This window comes from Cetorhinus maximus, unplaced genomic scaffold (assembly GCF_964194155.1).
Source record: "Cetorhinus maximus unplaced genomic scaffold, sCetMax3.hap1.1 HAP1_SCAFFOLD_1335, whole genome shotgun sequence".
Taxonomy (NCBI): Eukaryota; Metazoa; Chordata; class Chondrichthyes; order Lamniformes; family Cetorhinidae; genus Cetorhinus; species Cetorhinus maximus.
Genome location: NW_027597276.1, coordinates 1 through 18335, shown reverse-complemented (window position 1 = coordinate 18335; position 18335 = coordinate 1). Strand labels below are relative to the sequence as shown.

Genomic DNA, 18335 nt, shown 5'->3' with positions numbered 1-18335 from the left:
CACACCCGGGCAACACGCAGCAGATACCAGCTCACACCCGGGCAACACGCAGCAGATACCAGCTCACACTCGGGGAACACCCATCAGATACCAGCTCACACCCGGCAGATACAAGCTGACGCGCGGGCAACACACAGCAGATACCAGCTCACACCTGGGCAACACCCAGCAGATACCAACTCACACCTGGGCAACACCCAGCAGATACCAGCTCACACGCGGGCAACACGCAGCAGATACCAGCTCATACCTGGGCAACACTCAGCAGATACCAGCTCACAGCCGGGCAACACACAGCAGATACCAGCTCACACCTGGGCAACACACAGCAGATACCAGCTCACACCTGGGCAACACACAGCAGATACCAGCTCACACCTGGACAACACACAGCAGACATCAGCTCACACCCCGGCAACACTTAGATACCTGGTAATCAAGGGGTCCGGATGATTTATGTACAGAATAACTGATACCCAGCGTGAGATACAGACTGGAATCTAATCGAGGGGTTCAGGTGGTTTATATGTAGATTAACAGATACCCGGGAGTGAGTTCCTGACTGGAATCTAATTGAAGGGTTCGGGTGGTTTATATATAGAATGACAAATACCCAGGAGTGAGACACAGACTGGAATCTAATCGAGGGGTTTGGGTGGTTTATATACAGAATAACAGATACCCAAGGGTGAGTTACAGACTGGGACCTAATGAAGGGGTTCAGGTGGTTTGTTTATAGAATAACAGATACCCAGGAGTGAGTTACGGACTGGAATCTAATTGAGAGGTTCAGGTGGTTTATATATAGAATAACAAATAACCAGGAGTGAGGTACAGACTGGAATCTAATCGATGGGTTTGGGTGGTTTAATATATAGAATAACAAATACCCAGGAGGAGTTACAGACTGGGATCTAATTGATCAGCTCACATGGGTTTGTACACAAACTGGCATGTTTCTATAGAATTGGTTTATTAAGTGATGCTGCCAACTTTCATGGCAGCTTAGCTGTTCTCAGTGGTAGTGTTAGGTTGAAGCAGTTTAACAGGGCTCTGCTCACCATCTGTTCGTGTAATATTTGCTCTTTCCCCACTGACATCTGCTTTGTTTATGCCCACAAGGTGAACGTAATACAAGATGAATTGAAAGATGGAGAAACAGAGCTTCCCACTACTCTGTCCAGGGGAGACTGGTTTGGCGAGAAGGCTCTACAAGGGTATGTCATCCTCCATTCTCTTATTTGTCCCAGCTCTTCCAACACTCAACAGTTGTGAACAGTGAATAAATGATTGGTGCTGGAGTGGTGTGGCCAAAGCCATGAGCAGCACAATCATAGCCAGCCTGATCTCTGTCCAGGTGGAATGCACTGTGCTGGGGAGGTGGAAGCAGGTGCAGTTGAACTTTTAAAGGCCAAGTGGATAAATACTTCAAAAGGAGAAACACTGCAAGGGAATGGAAAAAGAGTAGGGGAAGTGGGACTAATTGGATAGCTCCTTCAAAGAGCTGACACAGGCATGATGGGCCGAATGCTCTCCCGTGTTGTAAGATTCTCTGAAGCGAGCACCTTGATGCAGGAGGGAGTTAGAACTGGCCCTAGTTCCAGAAATGAAACTCAGTTCTAGGTTCCTGTTCCTGATTACTGTTCAGTGACACCTTGTTCAAGGGTGTGCAATGTAGGGGTGCACCCTCACTCTCTCTCTCTCTTACAGCAACCTGCTCCCCCCCACACCTCAGTGTATGTCCTCCAGTGAGGTGGCAGATGTTAGTGCTGGTGCGGAGTATAAGGGAAGGCTGGAAGCTGCATTAGAGTGTGTCGGGGAGGAAGTGGAGAGCCTGTGATGGAAAGCGGCGAGACTGCGGAAACTTGTCTTGCTCTGAGTGCATGATGTCAAGAATTGATCTCATGATTTCACTAATGTATCTACTCTTGTACCCTCAGAGAAGACATAAGGTTGGCCAATGTAATTGCAGCAGAGGATGTGATTTGCCTGGTGATTGACAGAGAGTGAGTACCTTTTATCTGTGTTATTTCATTCACAGGTCATGTTTCACATAATGGAGCATAGATGCCTATCTAACTGACACCTAAGATTCTGATGGGCCAGCACACTCCCATTGTGGTATGATCTGCCACTTCCTAATTAATCTCATGCTCAAGGGAAAATTGCAAGTACGAGGATGCAGAAGAGAGTCAGTGTGGGCCAGTATGAAGATGCAGAAGAGAGTCAGTGTGGGCCAGTATGAAGATGCAGAAGAGAGTCAGTGTGGGCCGGTACGAGGATGCATAAGAGAGTCAGTGTGGGCCAGTACGAGGATGCAGAAGAGAGTCAGTGTGGGCCAGTATGAAGATGCAGAAGAGAGTCAGTGTGGGCCAGTATGAAGATGCAGAAGAGAGTCAGTGTGGGCCGGTACGAGGATGCATAAGAGAGTCAGTGTGGGCCAGTATGAGGATGCAGAAGAGAGTCAGTGTGGGCCAGTATGAGGATACAGAAGAGAGTCAGTGTGGGCCAGTATGAGGATACAGAAGAGAGTCAGTGTGGGCCAGTATGAGGATACAGAAGAGAGTCAGTGTGGGCCAGTACGAGGATGCAGAAGAGAGTCAGTGTGGGCCAGTACGAGGATGCAGAAGAGAGTCAGTGTGGGCCAGTACGAGGATGCAGAAGAGAGTCAGTGTGGGCCAGTACGAGGATACAGAAGAGAGTCAGTGTGGGCCAGTACGAGGATGCAGAAGAGAGTCAGTGTGGGCCAGTACGAGGATGCAGAAGAGAGTCAGTGTGGGCCAGTATGAAGATGCAGAAGAGAGTCAGTGTGGGCCAGTATGAAGATGCAGAAGAGAGTCAGTGTGGGCCGGTACGAGGATGCATAAGAGAGTCAGTGTGGGCCAGTACGAGGATGCAGAAGGGAGTCAGTGTGGGCCAGTATGAGGATACAGAAGAGAGTCAGTGTGGGCCAGTATGAGGATACAGAAGAGAGTCAGTGTGGGCCAGTACGAGGATACAGAAGAGAGTCAGTGTGGGCCAGTACGAGGATGCAGAAGAGAGTCAGTGTGGGCCAGTACGAGGATGCAGAAGAGAGTCAGTGTGGGCCAGTACGAGGATACAGAAGAGAGTCAGTGTGGGCCAGTACGAGGATGCAGAAGAGAGTCAGTGTGGGCCAGTACGAGGATGCAGAAGAGAGTCAGTGTGGGCCAGTATGAGGATGCAGAAGAGAGTCAGTGTGGGCCAGTACGAGGATGCAGAAGAGAGTCAGTGTGGGCCAGTACGAGGATGCAGAAGAGAGTCAGTGTGGGCCAGTACGAGGATGCAGAAGAGAGTCAGTGTGGGCCAGTACGAGGATGCAGAAGAGAGTCAGTGTGGGCCGGTACGAGGATGCAGAAGAGAGTCAGTGTGGGCCGGTACGAGGATGCAGAAGAGAGTCAGTGCAGGCCAGCATTCAATTCCTCCTGGCGTCACAGGTGGGAGGATGATTGTTCTCTTTCCCGCTCCACAGCACCAGCCCCACAGCAAGGCTTCAAGGAGAGTGAAGCCAAGCTTCAGGCCATAGCCAACCATTGCTGTCACTACCTTTAGCCAGCTGAGGAACGTCCTCTCTTCACAACTCCCCTTCTTTTAAAACCTTTCCAAAACCCATCATTTTGACCACGTTTTTGCTTCACATCCTAACACTTAATCTATGCAGCCCTGCACAGTCGGAGGTGTCATGTTTCCAATGAGATGCCAAACCAAGGCCCCATCTGTTCTCTCTGGTGAGTGTTAAAGATCCTGTGGTGCTATTTTGAAGAAGAGCAGGCGAGTTCTCTCTGGCCTCCTGGCCCAAATATTCACCTTTGATCAACATCACAAAAGCAGAAGAGCTGGCTATTTATCTTCTTGGTTGTGGTACCTTGCTGTTACTGTGACAGAGTAGGAATAAGCTGGATGTCAGATGATTATTCTTCTTTCAGAGAGGAGTTAGCCTCAAGTGTGTTGCCGAAGCCATCATTTATAAACTCCCCAGCCCTCCACGTGATTACCTTGGAGAGGCGAAGAAAGAGGAAAAACCCCAGGCTAATTAAGAGGGAAAATATCGAACCACCTCTTGATATCCAAAATATGGCCTTCACATAACATGAGATTGCGATTTCCTTGGTCCACCCTAACCTACTTAATTGACACAAACTGTCTGCACAGTCTATTCCCTTCATCAGCTGATAAACCTTGATCAGATCTGAGGGTCTTGATAACAGCAGAAAAAGAAAACTATAACTCATCATGCCCCCTTCATCGACTGTCCATATATCCGAGCAACACGGGCATGATCACAACTAGACGTTTTACTGTCTGAACATTGTTCGCTTGTAAATGAATCTATAGTGTGTTGGGCAATGACTGGCATTCTCTCGTATATTATAACATTGTTTAGTAACTGGTCATCTCTCTACAGCCATATGCTGATCAGTGGTTGGTTATAATTTGGGTGAAATGGCGGCCATTAGATGCCATTCCATTCCAATTTGACTGTGATAATGGTCAACAAGCAGCCATCAGGCTACAATGAACAACAGTATTATTTTACTGAAAGGTTATCCATCTGAATTGTATATTGATCAGTGAGGTGTCATTGAATGGCTGAACGTGGAAGAATCGGTGCCACATCAGTTAAAGTCTTTTAATCTTTTGCTGTCTGTAGCTCATTCCGACAGTTAACTGGAAGCTTGGAAGATGTCTCCAGTAGAGAATATGAGAGTGCGGAGATGCAGGCAGAGTGAGTATGAATATATTGGGTATTTATAGTGAGATCCACCTCTCCACTTAACACTAGTTTTCTGTTGTGCCTGGGTCCTCATTTCTGCTCAAAAATGGACAGGCCCCAACAGGACGAGCAAGATAAATTATAGAGAAAGCTTGGTTAACTGCGATTGCAATTTCGTATGTGATTATTTTTCCCCATTCCCAATCCAATCACAATTGGGCCATGAGAAATGCACTGACCAGGAGCCAGAAGAGCAGAACAGGCTCACAATCTTAGCTGAAACAGAAAGGACCAACTTCATGTTAGTCCAGTGATATCAGATACCCCTCTGAATAGGTTTGATATTCACCTCTGGCATGTCCTTACACCATTGTCAGTGTTGCAGACAGTGTTTCTCAATGAAATGTTACAATCTGAAAGCAAGGGATTCAGTGCGTCAGTGTTCTCTAACATAATCACATGCGCTGTATCAGACTGTTGGACATATTCACTCTGTCCTTCCTGATTGCCTTTCCTCAGCATCATTGACTAGGTGATTGATCAGCTGGAGGCCCCAGTAACAGACTCCATCCTCTGTTGCTGTAGAGTCCCGTCACTCCTCTCCCCACTCAGTAGGGAAAAGACTAACCATCAACCATTTGTGTAGAGGAACAACATAGCAAACTAAGCTGCACCTGTCATAGCCTTGGCTTCCTGGCCAGTGAGTAGTTTCTAAAGCATTGTTATAATTATCCTAATCTCCTTCAACCTGCACTAGATGTCTGCGCACCTCCAATGTTGATCTATTCAGCATTCCCAGTTTTATCGCTCCACTGTTGGTAGCTGGGCTTTCAACTGCCAAGGTCCTAAGCTCTAACATTCCCTCCCTAAAATTCTCCATCTCTCTTTCCTCCTCTATGTTGCTCCTTAAAACCTACCTCTTTGACTGAGCTTTTGGTCATCTGTCCTACTGTATCCTTAGGTGGCTTGGTGCCTAATATTGTTGCATAATGCTTCTGTGAAGTACACCATTTGAGATTCTCATTCTTGGCTGTAGAGGGCACTATCTAACTCCCTAATTATAGAATCCCCTATTACAACCACATTTCTATTCTGCTCTTCCCCCTGTCCCCCACCTCCTTGGACAGTCTTCTGACTCTTCATGCCTCAGTCTGCATTGTGCTCCGTTGTCCTCTCCACAGTCTTTCTCTTTGTCCTCTTTACAAGGTAGCAAGTACATATTATCCATTGAACAAACCTCTTTCTCAATGTCTCCTAAGTCCCCACTGCCATGCTCCCTAACAGTTACACTTTTCCTGAATGAAAGTATCTAGAAATTCCTTTCCCTCCCTATGTTTCAGAGTGTGACTCAATGGCCTGAATTTTTGCAACAACGGAGAGGGTCTCCTGTATAGCCAAGATGGCGCCGGAGCCCTGATTCCGGAAGTGCGTAAAGTGGATAAACTCATTGGAACTGTCAAGCTGTCAAAACATTTAAATCTCATTGGACTCATCAAGGCATTTAAAAAAAAAAGTCTGCAGTTGGAAAAAAATCAGTACTTACTATTTCAATTTCAACTATTTCAATGTTGACATTGTTATCATTATAGGATTTGTGTTGCATGACTGATTTGACAACCTTTCGTTATCGCAGTGGGGTGCCTGTCAGTTCAGTTTGATGTTTGTCAGTTCACAATTGTATTGACAGCTTCAAGTGGTTATAAAGCCTTTGATGTGGGACTAAGAATACAAAGACAAATAAGGTATTAAGCACTTGAATGAACTGTTTTTTCTGAGGGATTAAATAGTTGAAGGAATTTAAATGCAGTGAAAGGGTTTTTCTTTAAAGTCTGTAATAGAACTCATTTTTTTCATCTCAGTATGGGTACTGAGGTCTGCCCATGGTGGATACTAGGTGAGTTGGAATGGAGGGTGTAAGGGCAAAGTGTGGTGGGTGGGGGCATGAGTTGGCATGGGGCTATAAAGGGCCATGGGGGTAGGTAGAGCATTGTAGGTTTGCATGGAGGGTATGAAAGTCTATAGGGGGGTAGGTGCACGGGTTCATGAGATGGCATGGGTTGGCATGGACAAGGCATGGGGAGTGCTTGAGGGGTGAGGGCTGGAGGGGTGAGGGCTGGAAGGCTGTTTTTTGTTTTATTGAATTTTTTAACAGCTAGGCCAAAGTACTGGCTCACCCAGATAGGCCTTTCACACAGTCCACCTCCACACCCAGCAGCCCCTTTGGCTGCCTTCCGGGGTCAGCAGGTCCAACTCCCGTTAACAACCATGCGCCCGGGACCAAATTTAGAACATCCAGGAAACTTTCTCTCAAGGTGGCCTTGTGGAGTGGGAAATATTTCCGACCCTGCACTCCCGACTCGAGCAAAAATTCAAGCCAATGACTCTGAGCTGGACTGACTGAAGTCAGAGACGTTTTCTTCAGATGTAGGCGTCTGGGACAGTCTTGCTGTCCACAAATTCCTACGGACTACAGTCTTGACACACAGCCTGCCCTGCCACCTCTAATCTTTAAAATCACTTATGGTTTACACACATGATTTACTCACCCCCAGAGCTCTGCTTCCATAGGCTCTGTCAATTGTGACATTGCTTTGCGAATTTACTCAGACTTGTTTTCTTGTCGCTGCTGCGTTGCTGGTTCAGTGCTTGGGGGCTACTCCTGGGGTGCTTCTGGGTTCACTGAATCTGAATGGCCCGTCATCAGGCACAACCTTATATCAACGACAAATGATTTTCTTATCCTTCTGTTTGCAATCTGGTTCAGGTTTGAGGCGGAAGCTGCATTCTTTGGCAGCTTGGAGCGAACAGATTTCAACGTCCATCAGACCCTCGGAGTTGGAGGATTTGGTCGTGTTGAGTTGGTAAGTCATGAGGCTCCAGTACTGAGCCAAGTAAACAGAGTTAAGATACAGATCGAGTGGTTACAATTATGATAAGATTATTATATTTTGGGACTCTAGCTTTAAATTTAGGGTAAAGGGGGTCATTTTTCTGCCTGACAGTAAGCCTGAATGGTTTAATTGTGAGAGATCAAAGGAAGGCTTAGAGAGATAGTTTTACTGAGAGCTAGGTGCAAAGCTCTTGGAGACGATGGCAGCAGTCTCTCAGTTTAACGAGGAGACTCTGAGTCTCCCAAATTCCCAGAAAGGTGTTGTAGGTATGGGATAGTAAACAGTTGTGCTGTAAATTGTCCATTTACTTTCTAAGATGAAAGGGAGTTGGAGTTAAGAACAGCTAGTTGGCCTTTCTACCTAGATACAAGGTTAATGTATTTTATGTTGCCATGGGGAAGAGAGCAGAGGAAGCCATTTTTGAGATCAAGTGAGAAGCTTCCTTACAAAATGAACGAATACCACAGGCAGCAGTTCTGTGTGGTGTGACGATCCAGGGACTGTGAATGTTTAGAGAGAACTCCAAACACCCAATCATTAACTGAAAAGAATTAGGCCACAAGATTTCATGTTTTAAAATGAAAACAAACTTTAGTGAATTTATTTTAAAAATTAAACAAGGCAAGCACTATTAACACTATAGTTTATTACTACATATGCTGTGAATCTAGTTTTACTTTTACTCAACTCCACCACACTCCAGGAGTTCCCTTATTTAACAAAATCTTGAAGGTTCATTCAGTTCTCGAGGGACCAATCCAAAGGTATGTCACAGCCCCCCAGAATTTACTACTTCGGTCTAGCATTTAGACTTCTGGAGTGCTTTCTCTCTGTGAGGTTTCCACTGCCTTCTTGCTCTGACTTTCATTGTGACCACAGCAGATGTTAATTGCTGCGTAAACCAAATCCCAGAGGCTCACGGGCCATACCCTTTTTTTTTGTATTCTGAAAACGAGACGAAAACATACTGATCTCAACAGCAAAAAGTCCAGTAATACTTTTGGGATTTTAAAAACTAAAAGTAAAAGTTTTATTAACAAGATTCAAATAAAACTTAAGCACACAAGATTTACAGTTACACAGTTAAAATTAGTCTCTCAAATATTGCCCGAAAAATACTCTACTTGGTCAGACCCTCAAGTAAACACCTTCCATAGAACCATAGAACACTACAGCACAGAAAACAGGCCATTCGGCCCTTCTAGTCTGTGCTGAAATATTATTCCGCTAGTCCCATTGACCTGCACCTAGTTCATAACCCTCCAGACCTCTCCCATCCATGTATCTAATTTATTCTTAAAACTTAAGCGTGAGCCCGCATTTACCACATCAGATGGTAGCTCGTTCCACACTCTCACCACTCTCTGAGTGAAGAAGTTACCCCTAATGTTCCCCCTAAACCTTTCCCCTTTCACCCTAAAGCCATGTCCTCTCGTGTTTATTTCTCCTAATCTAAGTGGAAAGAGCCTACTCGCATTTACTCTGTCTATACCCCTCACAATTTTGTAAACTTCTATCAAATCTCCCTTCATTCTTCTACGCTCCAAGGAATAAAGTCCTAACCTGTTTAATCTTTCCCTGTAACTCAACTCCTTATGACCCGGCAACATCCTAGTAAATCTTCTCTGCACTCTCTCAATCTTACTGATATCCTTCCTGTAGTTAGGCGACCAGAACTGCACACAATACTCCAAAGTTGGCCTCACCAATGTCTTATACAACCTCACCATAACATCCCAACTCCTATACTCAATACTTTGATTAATGAAGGCCAGTATGCCAAAAGCTTTCTTTACAACCTTGTCTACCTGTGACACCACTTTCAGGGAATTATGTATCTGAACTCCCAGATCCCTTTGTTCCTCCACACTCCTCAGTGCCCTACCATTTACTGTGTATGTCCTACCTTGGTTTGACCTTCCAAAATGTAACACCTCGCACTTTTCCGCATTAAATTCCATCTGCCATTTTCTGGCCCATTTTTCCAGTTGGTCCAGATCTCTCTGCAAGCTTTGAAAGCCTTCCTCGCTGTCCACAACGCCTCCAATCTTAGTGTCATCAGCAAACTTGTTGATCCAATTCACCACATTATCATCCAAATCATTGGTATAGACAACAAACAACAATGGTCCCAGTACAGATCCCTGAGGCACACCACTAGTCACAGACCTCCAGTCTGAGAAGCAATCATCCACTACCACTCTCTGTCTTCTCCCACACAGCCAATTTCGAATCCAGTTTACAACCTCTCCATGGATACCAAGTGTCTGAACCTTCTGAACTAACCTCCCATGTGGGACTTTGTCAAAGGCCTTACTAAAGTCCATGCAGACAACATCCACAGCCTTTCCTTCATCTACTTTCTTGGTAACCTCCTCGAAAAACTCTACAAGGTTCGTTAAACACAACCTACCACACATAAAGCCATGCTGACTATCCTTAATCAGCCCTTGGCTGTCCAAGTAATTATATATCCGATCTCTCAGGACACCTTCAAATAATTTACCTACTACTGATGTCAGACTCACTGGCCTGTAATTACCTGGTTTACTTTTGGAGCCTTTTTTAAACAACGGAACAACATGAGCTACCCTTCAATCCTCCGGCACCTCACCCGTGGCTAAGGAAATTTTAAATATTTCTGCCAGGGCCCCTGCAATTTCTACACTAGTCTCCCTCAAGGTCCGAGGGAATATCATGTCAGGCCCGGGGGATTTATCTACCTTTATTCGCTGTAAGGCAGCAAGCACCTCCTCCTCTTTAATCTCTATATGTTCCATGAAACTACTGCTTGTTTCTCATCCTTCCTTATACACTATGCCAGTTTCCTGAGTAAATACTGATGCTAAAAAACTGTTTAAGATCTCCCCCATCTCGTGAGGCTCCACACATAGATGACCACTCTGATCTTCAAGGGGACCAATTGTGTCCCTTACTATCCTTTTACTCTTAATATACTTGTAGAAACCCTTCGGGTTTACCTTCACATTATCTGCCAAAGCAACTTCGTGTCTTCTTTTTGCCTTCCTGATTTCCTTTTTTAGTATTTTCTTACATTTTCTCTACTCTACAAGTACCTCATTTCCTTCTTGTTGCCTATACCTGCTATACACCTCTCTCTTCTTCTTAACCAGATCGCCAATATCCCTTGAAAACCAAGGTTCCCTATGCCTGTTAACTTTGCCTTTAATCCTGACAGGAACATGCAAACTCTGCACTCTCAAAATTTCACCTTTGAATGCCTTCCACTTACTGAACGCATCCTTGCCAGAAAACAACTTATGCCAATCCACTCTTCCTAGATCCTTTCTCGTTTCCACAAAATTGGCCTTTCTCCAATTTAGAATCTCAACTCGAGGACCAGACCCATCCTTATCCATAATTAGCTTAAAACTAATGACATTGTGGTCACTGGACCCAAAATGTTCGCCTACACATACTTCTGTCACCTGACCTGTCTGGTTCCCTAATAGGAGATCAAGTATTGCATCTTCTCTTGGTGGTACCTCTATATATTGATTTAGAAAACTTTCCTGAACATATTTGACAAACTCCAAGCCATTCACAAACCATTCCAGGCAACACTCCCTTATAAATATATAACTATAAAAATCCAGTATTGTTACCCACGGCAAACTGCTGTAGCTTTAATAAATCATACGCCCTCTTAAGCTCTCTCCCACTGCTGTGAAAATCCAAGACTTCAGAATAAAACTGCTTTTTGCACGCCAGGCCTGTTTTGGCTTGACTGGATGGCTGATTCAAACTGCATCTTCTTCCAGCCTACAGCTGTTTCCAGGAGATCTTGCTCTCACAGCTAATAGTCCACAGCTACAGCTACCTTAACCTTTCCACAGTAACTCTAAAATACCTTTTCCCCCTTTCATCTCAGGTTCCATTGTTCTAACACCTCTTTGAAACTCATATCCTTCCAAATATAAATATCCATGTCTCTGCTTTTGGGTCAATAAAATGTAATATACCCTCTTCTGTTTACCCATGGAACTCCGATAAGATGCAAACATGTCTCTTGTCACCTCTGACTTCCCTTTGATATTCAAATGAACTCTCAACTTATCTAAAAATGTAAATGTCAGATCCAACCTATTCACTTGTACCTCAAACCTAATGCCTCTATCCTTTCATGTCTTAAACCTCGCCGACACCCCGTCTCCTAGTAAATTTTCCCCCAGCCGAATTAAATAATTTACCCAGACACACAGCCTTCTTCACAGTAAAATAATATTCAAAAATAACATCCATTCTCACACTATGGACAGACAGCCTGCTTTTTCCCAGTCTGCTCCTGTAGCTTTACAGCTTTCTAAGCTAACTGTTGAGGCTGCCTGCTTTCTGCCACAAGGCTGAACCGCTTTTCGTTGTGAGGGTTACTGGAGATTTCTCTCCCTCGCTCCAAGCTAGGCAAATCTTCGGTTTCTTTTCACGTCACATATTCCAAGTAAACTGTAAGCTAAACAAGACCAAATCTTCAACTGCCCTCTGTGAGAACCACCCAGATAAATTAAACAAATTAATCCTCTAATCCCCACAAGCGCACTTCCTTGACAATGTGGCATGCTTTGGGAGGTTCCAAACAGAAATGCCAGCTCATTATCTCTTAACTTTAAACCGTTGATTCTGAGACTCACATGAATAATTTAAATTTCTAATGAAGTCAGGGCAATTCTCCTCAGACTTACTGGTTCCACCAAAAAAACCCTTGTTGACAAACTTTTTAAAAATATAACTTTTAATTGTAGCAATTGGATTTTTTTGATGTGGATAATTGGAAAAGCCTGATCAAGAAACTGATAACCCTAATGTAAATGCAAATCAAAGAAGCCTGGATTAATTGCAGTTAAAAGGTAACCTGTGTTTATTAAATGAGGTCAGAGGCAGTAATGGGAAAATCTAAACAATGAATGACCCACCTGTAAGCTTATAGTAGAGCCAGAAATCTACACTTAAATCGATAAAAGATTGAAATTATTTATGTAGTTCCCAGATGAAAAGAAGCTACATAAATAGACACATGGAAGCTGCATAAATAATTGCAATGTTTTATTGAATGAATTATGAACCTAGATATTCAGAACAATGGTCAGCAGAGGGAAAAGGCTGCTTGACTTTGTGAGCACAGCCAGCTGAAGGACAGAGGCGGTCCTCTAGGGGGAAGAAGAATCATTGGAACAGGCTTTGCAGCAGGTGTTGGATTTAAGAACCTCACCAAATGCTGAGGAAAGCACCTGGAGACGGTCGCTCGAAGTTACGACTGGACAGAATGGGTATACGGAAACCCCACGGGAAGCTGGGAACTACTGTAGGCTGCTTGCTATAAGGACTGTAATTCTATGGAGAGTGTGATGGCTGATAAGTATAAAAGGGGAACGTTCCTCTCTGTGGTTTGAAGTATAAGTCGCCTATAAAAAGAAAATAGTATTTAGTCAAATCGTGCTTTTCGTCGTTTCTTACAGAAAACATTTTAAACTGTGAAATCTTGATGTCATCCTTTCAGCTCTTAACTGGATGTTCAAATTTCTTTTTAAACCTTATCGGTCTCTATGGAGATTGGATGGGCCTATACTTGCTGGAGTTTAAAAGAATGAGAGGTGATCTTATTGAAACATATAAGATTCTTGAGGCCTTGACAGGGTAGATGCTGAGAATCTGTTATCCCCATTTGGAGAGTTTAGAACTGTGGGTCATACTTTCAGAACAAAGAGTTGGCCATTTTGGACTGAGATGAAGAGAGATTTCTTCACTCGGTGTTGTGAATCTTGGGAATTCTCTATTCTAGACACTGTGGGTGGTCAGTTGATGAGTAGAGTATATTCAAGACTGAGTTCGATTGGTTTCGGGCACTGAGGAAATCAAAGGATATGGGGAGCAGGAGGGAAAGTGGAGTTGATGGACATCAACTATGGTCTAATTGAATAGTGGAGCAGGCTTGAGGGGTTGAATGGCTTCCACATGCTCCTATTTTCTTATCACTCATGATCTGACTGATGGAGCAGGCTCTAAAGGTCGATGGGCCACCATTTGTTCCTATGCCCTGGGCTTTAGTCTGGAGATGAGTTTTTTGTCAGGCTGTTGAGAGGTCAGCAACCCAGAAGAACAGGGGAAAGCAGTCCTGCTTCATCCTGGCCCACAAGCAGTGCTGTGGAGGCACTTACCTCATATATTCAGCCCCCTTACCTCCTTTCAGCTGCCGAGTTTCCCAATGCCTGGGAAACCCAACCGTTTGTGGTTAAAATTAGAATGCCTGTTAAAATGAAGGCCTCATAATATTTAAATGAATAACCAGGACAAAGCAGCCCACTTGATCAGCACCCCCATCAGCCACATTCAACATCCACACTCTCCCTCACTGACATACAGGGGCGGCAGTGTGCACCATCTACAAGATGCACGCAGGAACTCAACAAGGCTACTTCGACAGCACCTTCCAAACCCATGCTTTACCACCAAGGCCAAGGGCAGCAGACGCATGGGAACACCACCACTGGAAGTTCCCCTTCAAGCTACTCACCATCCTGACTTGGAAATATATCACCGTTCCTTCACCGTCACTGGGTCCCTGGAACTCCCTTCCTAACAGCACTGTGGGTGTACCTACACTACATGGACTGCAGCGGTTCAAAATGACAGCTCACCATCACCTTCTCAAGGGCAATGAGGGATGGGCAAGAAATGCTGGCTTAGCCAGCAAAGCCCACATCCTGTGGAAGAATAAATTTAAAAAAACAGCTCCTGTGAGCAGGTTAGTCGCCAGCACTCTCGTCCAGCCACCACCGAAACTGGAAATGGGTGGTTCAGTACCTGCGCTGTAATATTTTGTATTTTAGCCTCTGAGACAACTCTAACTGGACCCCAACCCAGCCGTTAAGATTCAGCCCTTATGTTGCACCCCCATCTATCACCTGAGCTATGAGTGTGGGTTGGGGGAGTGAGTGAGCCTGTGGACTCTGTCCAGGTTTCAAGTACCACAACAAACACACTCCTGAAACACTGTGTAAGCCATCAGAGGACCTCAAATACTGCTTCAGTTGGAATTTATTTTAATTAGTGAGCCGTGTGAGCTTGTTGAATGTCTGCTGATTTTTTTTAGCTTTTTTTTCCCACCTTGCTATTGGTTTCCTTCCGCAGGTACAGCTAAAAAATGAAGAGGGCCGAAGCTTTGCAATGAAGATTCTGAAGAAACATCACATAGTGGAGATGCGGCAGCAGGAGCACATTCGCTCAGAGAAGCAGATCATGCAAGAGGCTCACTGTGACTTCATAGTCAGGTACATCTACTCTCTCAGCACAGCCCTCCATGGTGTTGTGTGGTTGGAGACTTGAGACTTCATCCCAGCCATCTCTCCCTTCATCTTCTGAGGAGATTCACTGCCAGTATCATTTTCCATAAACATCAGCCCCAAGCGGGCGTTTGGTGGTGTTGAGAAATAGTTAAATAAGTAGGATTCACAATGGTCCCGTACAGCAGTGTATCTTCAATGCAACAAGGGAACCTGTGATGTTTGATCTATTTAATATAGTGTATGAACCAGCACGTGTGTGTGTGTGTGTGCGTTCCAGGTTGTACAGGACATTCCGAGACCATAAGTACCTTTACATGCTGATGGAGGCCTGCCTTGGAGGTGAACTGTGGACCATCCTGAGAGACAGGTAACTGACATTTACAGCGATTCCCATCACTCTGCGATCAAAGGGCAGGAGTGATCTGAAAGCACTCGTGCTCCTACATCAGCTCCCAGTTCAGAGGGTGGCACACTCTCCTCTGAGTCAGGCAGTTGTGTGTTTGAGACCCTTTCCATAGACTTCAGCAGAGAGTCTAAGCTGACACTCTCAGAAGGAGTGCTACACTGTCTTTCAGATGAGATGTTAAACCAAGGCCTCGTCTGCCCTCTCAAAACAGTAGGGGAGTTATCCCCAGATTCACTGCCAACATTTATTCCTCACCCAAAATCCCAGAGATTGGATTTCCAGCATCCGCAGTTTTTTGCTTTTATCCCAGAGATTATCTGTTTGTTATTACGATTTGTGGGATATACTAAGTACTAATTGGCTGCCGCGTTTCCTACAACAGTAAGTACATTTCTAAAAGTATATTTAATAGACCGTAAAGCACTAAGCGACATACTGAAGTAGTGAAAGATGTCACAGAAATGTTTTTCTTTCTCCATCTTATATCCCTGTAAGCCTCACTCATGAGAAGTGCTTGACCCTGACCCCTCTTCAGGGTGATATTTTGCCTGTACTGAAGTGAATGCCACCCCCCCAGTGCCCCTTACCCAGCACCTTGTTAGGGTTGTTGCTATTCAGTTTAGTTTTTTTTAGTTGACACTTATTAAGGAATTTAAACGCCTTCCAACAGAAGGAGTTGGAAGAGTTTCATCCTGTTCCAGCAACCACCCGTTACCAGAGATGGCGTTGCTGAGAGACGAGGGTTAGAGAGATGGCAGCTGGATTTTGAACTCTGTTGTAGCCTCTTGCTCCCTGTGCTTTTTACATTCTGATTTCAGATGCTTCGAATCTGGTTTGATGAGGGACTTTTCGTGCACCAGTCACAAACTTGTAAAATGTACTTACCCAGAGAATGCCCTCCAGTCTATATAATCTTGTTGCGTAGTGCAGGCTTCTATTTGTATGAGTATAGAATAATAAGGGGTGATTTAATTGAAGTGTTGAGGTGATTAAATGATTTGATAAGTTAGATAGACTATTTCCAATGGTGGGCGAGTCCAAAACAAGGGGGCAGAACCCTAATATTAGAGCCAAGCCATTCAGGGGCAATGTCAGTAAGCACTTCTTCACACAAAAGGTAGTGGAAATCTGGAACTCTCTCCATCAAAAAGCTGTTGAGGCTGGGAGTCAACTGAGAATTCAAATTAAGATTGATAGATTCTTGTTGGATAAGGGTATGAAGGGTTAGGGAACCAAGGTGGGCAAATGGAGTCAAGATATAGGTTCCAAATCCAGTCCATTGATCTCTTGAACGCTAACCCTACTGTCTTCCCTGTGACGATATCCGACGTTTTTGGATAAACGCGGCCTGGCCTCGCCAGTCCAGTCCTGGTTATCGGCCTCTGTGCAGAGGTACTTCCTAACATCAGTCCGAAACTTTCCCTTCACACTCAGGTAAGGACAGTGTTGTGGTTTGGCTGTGATCTCCCTCAGCTGACTTTTCTAACACTGAGTGAAACAGTATCAGTCGTGAACTTTAAGAAAGTAGACTTTCTGGCCTCTTGTGCATCCTTGATTTTAATCACTCCACCGTTGGCGGCAGTGCTTGCAACTGCTTGGTCCTAAGCTCTGGAATTCCCTCCCTAAATCTCTCTGCCTATCTCTCCTCATCTAAAGTACTCCTTAAAACCCATTCTTTGACCAAGTTTTTGGACAATTACCCTAATGTGTCCTCCTGTGGCTCAGTGTCAAATTTTGATTGATAACTACCCTGCTAAACACCATGGGGCATTTTGTTATGTTAATATAAGTAGAAATTATTGGCAGACAGAATTAAAGCTGCCCCACTCCAGGAATTTCCTCTGGCTTTAATGTGAGAGCCTGGGGCTTGGTCGCTGACCACTGAAGGGTCTGAGCTGAGATTTTTCTTTTGTACGCTCAATTGCAGGGGCTCATTTGATGATGCCACGACTCGGTTCTACACTGCCTGCGTGCTGGAGGCCTTTGCATATTTACACAGCAAAGGGGTCATTTACAGAGACCTCAAGCCGGAGAACATCATCCTCAACCACAGAGGTTATGCCAAGCTGGTAAGCACTGCAAGTCGGGCAGGGGCTGGTATGGGGATATAGGATACAGTGCTGGAAAAGCACCTTGTCCTTTCACCTTGTCCAACAGGTGTGCGGTACTTGCTACCTGTACAGACACAAACAATGTCTGCAAAGTGGATAAGCAAACTAGCCACGGCACTGTGGTACAGGAGACCATTCGAGTGGGGTAGTGAAAAGCACTGTGGAAGCGATAGGGGGCAATTTAGTCAGGAGGGTTAGATGCTGTTCTCTGCAGTCATGACTGGGAGCCCTAAAGGTTGTGTTTTCTGCCCAGTGCCAGGGTTAAGGATATCTCCTCACAGCTGGAAAAGAACTTGGAGTAGGAAGGGAGAGGATCCAGTTGTCATGGCCCATGGAGGAAGTAATGCCATAGGTAGAACCTGGAAATGAGGTTTTGCTGAGAGAGTTTGAAGCATGAGGGTCCAAATTATAATGTTACCAAGAAGCGTAGTAAACCTGCAAAGGATAATCAAAAAGTTGAGAAAGGGGGAGAAAACATAATATGAGAGCAAACTAACCAGAACAAGCAAGGTCAGACAAATCTGTCAGAGTTTTTTGAGGTTGTAACCAGCAGAGTGGATAAGGTGGATGTCAAGTTGGATTTTCAAAAGGAATTTGATATGGTGCAACACAAAAGTTTGCTACACAAGAGTTCATGGAGTTAGGGGTAATATATTAGCATAGATTGAGGATTGGTTAAAGGACAGAAAACAAGGAGTAGGAATAAACAGGTCATTTTCAGGTTGGTTACGATTCGAATGCCACAGGATCAATGCTTGGACCTCAGCTATTTACAGTCTGTAGCAATGACTTGCAGAAAATTAAAGCTCATGGTGTAAGGGGTAACATTTTGGCATGGATGGAAGATTGGCTAGCTAACCGGAAGCAGAGAGTAGGCATAAATGGGTCTTTTTC

General features: G+C 44.7%; 1 protein-coding gene across 1 annotated transcript in view; it reads left to right on the top strand.

Annotated features, from left to right (window-relative positions):
• LOC144676068 (cGMP-dependent protein kinase 1-like) overlaps nt 1–17399 on the top strand; it is a gene marked incomplete at its 3' end in the record, with an annotated part of 74108 nt that extends 56709 nt beyond the window's left edge. Inside the window, exons 7-13 of the mRNA XM_078536581.1 lie at nt 1123–1217; nt 1941–2006; nt 4670–4744; nt 7497–7593; nt 14770–14909; nt 15202–15291; nt 17258–17399. Of these exons, the coding sequence (XP_078392707.1) occupies nt 1123–1217; nt 1941–2006; nt 4670–4744; nt 7497–7593; nt 14770–14909; nt 15202–15291; nt 17258–17399 (705 nt within the window). The remainder of the gene's footprint in view (nt 1–1122; nt 1218–1940; nt 2007–4669; nt 4745–7496; nt 7594–14769; nt 14910–15201; nt 15292–17257) is intronic.
• Between the last annotated feature and the right edge of the window lie 936 nt (nt 17400–18335).